This window comes from Hemiscyllium ocellatum, chromosome 50 (genome assembly GCF_020745735.1).
Source record: "Hemiscyllium ocellatum isolate sHemOce1 chromosome 50, sHemOce1.pat.X.cur, whole genome shotgun sequence".
Lineage (NCBI taxonomy): Eukaryota > Metazoa > Chordata > Chondrichthyes > Orectolobiformes > Hemiscylliidae > Hemiscyllium > Hemiscyllium ocellatum.
The window spans coordinates 5,935,383-5,940,382 of record NC_083450.1 but is presented as its reverse complement, the minus strand read 5'-3'; the positions used below and the strand labels follow the sequence as shown (position 1 = coordinate 5,940,382).

At 56.7% G+C, this 5,000-nt stretch overlaps 1 protein-coding gene across 1 annotated transcript in view; it reads right to left on the bottom strand.

Annotated features, from left to right (window-relative positions):
- LOC132805629 (nuclear receptor ROR-alpha A-like) overlaps positions 1-5,000 on the bottom strand; it is a 36,156-nt gene that overhangs the window by 972 nt on the left and 30,184 nt on the right. The window contains exon 9 of the mRNA XM_060820810.1: positions 2,501-2,610. Coding sequence (XP_060676793.1) covers positions 2,501-2,610 — 110 coding nt within the window. The remainder of the gene's footprint in view (positions 1-2,500; positions 2,611-5,000) is intronic.

Genomic DNA, 5,000 nt, shown 5'->3' with positions numbered 1-5,000 from the left:
TATGTGCAGGTTAGGGTGGATTGGCCATGCTAAATTGTCCCATAGTGCCCAGGGATGTGCAGGTTAGGGTGGACTGGCCATGCTAAATTACCCATAGTGCCCGGGGATGTGCAGGTTAGGGTGGACTGGCCATGATAAATTACCCATAGTGCCCAGGGATGTGCAGGTTAGGGTGGACTGGCCATGCTAAATTGACCCATAGTGCCCAGGGATGTGCAGGTTAGGGTGGACTGGCCATGCTAAATTGTCCCATAGTGCCCAGGGATGTGCAGGTTAGGGTGGATATGCCATGCTAAATTGTCCCATAGTGCCCAGGGATGTGCAGGTTAGGGTGGATTGGCCATGCTAAATTGTCCTGTAGTGCCCAGGGATGTGCAGGTTAGGGTGGATTGGCCGTGGGAAATGTCGGGTTACAGGGACAGGGTGGGACTCTCTTTCGAGTGGATGGTGTGCACTCGTTGGGCCTGCTCCCATACTGTCGGGGATTCTGCGAAAGAATATTCTGAAATGGGACGCTCTACCTCGAGTGGCTGTTCGTCCTTGGAAGGCGTCACCGAATCCCCAGACAGTGCAGGAGAGAGGGGACTAGGGAGGTGTTTCACTCGTGCCTTTCCCATCTACTGGGCCCTAACCACCATATTTGTGTGTGTGGGGGTGGTGGCACAGCATGATCCCAGGACAGGACGATTCTCATCCTGTTGGACACCGGCTGAGGGAATCAGTGAGGAACTCCTAGGGCTTACGGGTGTGGGTGTGGAGGGGATGGGGGCGAGGTGGGAGCACGGTGGTGTTTGTGTGGTGTGGGTGTGGGTCTGGGGTTGATGCGTCAGGGCACTGTGTGGGGGTATATGGGGTAGTGGGGGGGGTAGTGAGTTGGGTGTGGGGGGAGTGTGGGGATTGGGGTTTGTGGGGAGTGTGCAGAGTGTGTGTGGGGTGTGTGGGGCTGTATGGGGCTGTGAGGGGTGGGGTGTGTGGGAAGTGTGTGAGAGTGTGTGGGGGTGGGGTGTGTGGGGGAGTGTGTGGGGGTGCGTGGGAGTGTGGGGAGTGTGTGGGGGTGGGGTGTGTGGGGAGTGTGTGGGGGTGGGGTGTGTGGGGAGTGTGTGGGGTGGGGATGTGTGGGAGTGTGGGGAGTGTGTGGCGGTGGGGTATGTGGGGAGTGTGTGTGGGGGTGGGGTGTGTGGGGAGTGTGTGGGGTGGGGATGTGTGGGAGTGTGGGGAGTGTGTGGGGGTGGGGTATGTGGGGAGTGTGTGTGGGGGTGGGGTGTGTGGGGTGTGTGTGGGGGTGGGGTGTGTAGGGAGTGTGTGGGGTGTGTGGGGTGTGGGGTGTGTGGGGAGTGTGTGTGGGGGTGGGGTGTGTGGGGAGTGTGTGGGGGTGGGGTGTGTGGGGAGTGTGTGTGGGGGTGGGGGGTGTGGGGAGTGTGTGTGGGGGTGGGGTGTGTGGGGAGTGTGTGTGGGGTGTGTGTGGGGTGTGTGGGGAGTGTGTGGGGGTGGGGTGTGTGGGGAGTGTGTGTGGGGGTGGGGTGTGTGGGGAGTGTGTGGGGTGTGTGGGGAGTGTGTGTGGGGAGTGTGTGGGATGTGTGGGGAGTGTGTGTGGAGGTGTGTGGGGTGTGGGTGTGGGGTGTGGGTGTGGGGTGTGGGTGTGGGGTGTGTGGGGTGGGGTGTGTGGGAGTGGGGAGGGTGATATTTGTGGGTGTGTCGGAGTGTGTGGGATGTGTGGGGAGTGTGTGGGGATGGGGTGTGTGGGGAGTGTGTAAGGTGTGTGTGTGGGGTGTGGGTGTGGGGTGTGTGGGGTGGGGTGTGTGGGAGTGGGGAGGGTGATGTTTGTGGGTGTGTCGGAGTGTGTGGGGTGTGTGGGGGTGTGTGGGGTGTGGGTGTGGGGTGTGTGGGGTGTGGGTGTGGGGTGTGTGGGAGTGGGGAGGGTGATGCTTGTGAGTGTGTCGAAGTGTGTGGGGTTTGTGGGGCGGTGCAGTCTTTATTGGGGCTTGTGTGTTTTGGGTCAGTGGGGAGGGGTGTAGGATGTGTGGGGAGGGTGTGGGATTTGTGTATTGCGAGGTGGGGTGTGTTGTGGTTGTGGGGGTTTAGTGGGGGAGTGGTGTATGTGATAGTTAGGTAGGATGTGTAGGGGGGCATGTGGAGTTGGTTGGGCTGAGGCGTTGCGATGGAGGAAGGGGGTTTTGGCGATGCCACCACAGCCGAGCAGCTGAAGAGTCGGTGGGTTTAGGGGCCTGATTGGTGGAAAGATAGGGTCGAGATAGGGGCAATGGGATTGTGGGGTAAGGGGTTTGTCGGGGGACGTGGGGGGCGTCGCTGTGGGGAGTGGGTTGCCTGAAGGTGGGATTTGGGGAGGGTGGGGGAAGCTGGGTGGGGGTTTGGGGTTGGGGTGGGGAGTGTGTGTGACGCAGCTGGGGCCTGTGGGTGACAGTGGGGCAGTGGAAAGCAGACGACCGATCAGGCTCCGCGCGGCGCGCTAGGCCCCGTTGCCGGGGGCGACCGGGCCTACCTTGGCCAGGATGGGGTCATGGCGGTTCCTCTGCAGGACGCTCTTCAGGGCCAGCTGGAGGTCAGCCTGCATCCTCTCCACCTTGTACCTCTCCTGGAGCCACATGCGGTCTGGGCGAGAAGCACAGAGCTCGGTGAGACCGGGCCATGGGAGGAGAAACAGCAGCAAGAGCCCACTCCATCATCAAGTGCACACAGTCTCTCCCTCTTTGGTATGCACACACATACAGTCTCTCTCTCTCTCTCTCACACACATTCGCACACACACTCCCTCTCTCAAGTGCATGCACACAGTCTCTCTCTCAATTGCGTGCGCACACAGTCTCTCCCTCACTCGCGTGCACACAGTCTATCCCTGACTCATGCGTGCACACACAGTCTCTCCCTCCCCCTCTCATACACACACATACTCTCCCTCTCTCTCACATCTCCCTTACACACACACACACACTCTCTCTTACACATTCTCACACACACACATGCACTCTCACACACACTCCCTTCTCTCCCACACACACATACTCTCTCCCTCTCAAAGACTCTCCATCTCACACACACTCTCCCTCCCTTTCTCGCACTCTCCCTCTCTCTCTCTCTCTTTTTCACACACACACACTCTCCCTCCTCTCTCTCACACACACACACACTCCCTCTCTCACACACGATAGCAGACGATGATATATCCCTCCCAGATCGTTTCAATGCCTTCTACGTTCACTCTTTCCCTCCTTCTCTCATACAAATACACACACACTCTCCCTCTCTCACACACACACACTCTCTCCCTCCCTCACACACACACACACACGCTCTCCTGCCCTCTCACACACACACAAACACACACACACACACACACACACTCTCCCTCCCTCTCACACATACACACACTCTCCCTCCCTCTCACACACACACACTCTCCCTCCCTCTCACACACATACACACTCTCCCTCTCTCTCACACACATACACACTCTCCCTCCCTCTCACACACACACACTCTCCCTCCCTCTCACACACACACTCTCCCTCTCTCTCACACACATACACACTCTCCCTCTCTCTCACACACATACACACACTCTCCCTCCCTCTCACACACATACACACTCTCCCTCTCTCTCACACACATACACACTCTCCCTCCCTCTCACACACACACTCTCCCTCTCTCTCACACACATACACACTCTCCCTCTCTCTCACACACATACACACACTCTCCCTCCCTCTCACACACATACACACACTCTCCCTCCCTCTCACACATACACACACTCTCCCTCCCTCTCTCACACACACACACACACACTCTCCCTCCTCTCTCTCACACACACACACTCTCCCTCCCTCTCTCTCTCTCTCACACACACACACACTCTCCCTCTCACACACACACACTCTCCCTCTCACACTCTCCCTCTCTCACACACAAACACACACACACTCTCCCTCCCTCTCTCTCTCTCACACACACACACTCTCCCTCTCACACACACACACACTCTCCCTCTCACACACACACACAAACTCTCCCTCTCACACTCTCCCTCTCTCACACACAAACACACACACACTCTCCCTCCCTCTCACACAAACACACACACACTCTCCCTCTCTCACACACGATAGCAGACGTTGATATATCCCTCCCAGATCGTTTCAACGCCTTCTACGTTCACTTTGAGCAGAATTTTGGCGGGAGGTAACACCTATTCCGACAAGTCCTGATGAACCTATCCCGACAGTCGCTGCCTCAGAGGTCAGATCAGGTTTCCTTTGTGTGAATCCAAGGAAAGCGATGAGACCAGACGGAGTACCAGGCTGTGCACGCTGAGCATATCAATTGGCAGAGGTCTTCTCAGACATCTTCAACCTCTCCCTGCAGCAGGCCACTGTCCCTGCCTGTTTCAAGAGGGTCTATATCATCCCTGGGCCTAAGAATGCTCATGCAGCATGTATCAATGACTGCTGCCCAGTGGTCCGAATTTCGGTGGTTATGAAATGCATTGAAAGGCTGGTCATGGCATTAATCACCTCCAACCTCCCCACGACCCTTGACCCACTCCAATTTGCCTATTGGACCAACAGATCCATGTCAGATGCCATCTCACTTGCCCTTCACTCCTCCCCAGAACATCTTGACCTCAAGAACAGCTATGTGAGAATCCTATTCCATGACTACAGTTCAGCCTTCAACACTATTATCCCCTGGAGACCAATTACTAAACTTAGTGATCTCGGACTAAGCCCCTCTCTCTGCAACTGGATCCTCGATTTCCTGACCCACAGTCAGTGAAGATTGGGGACAATATTTCATCCGCACTAACACTCAACACTGGAGCCCCCCCCAGGGATATGTACTCAGGCCCCTACTGTACTCACTGTATACCCATCACTGCGTCGCCAAACACCAGACTAATGCTGTTTACAAGTTCGCTGATGACACCGCCACATTCGGTTGAATCTCAGATGGCGATGAAACAGACGACAGACTGGAGGTGG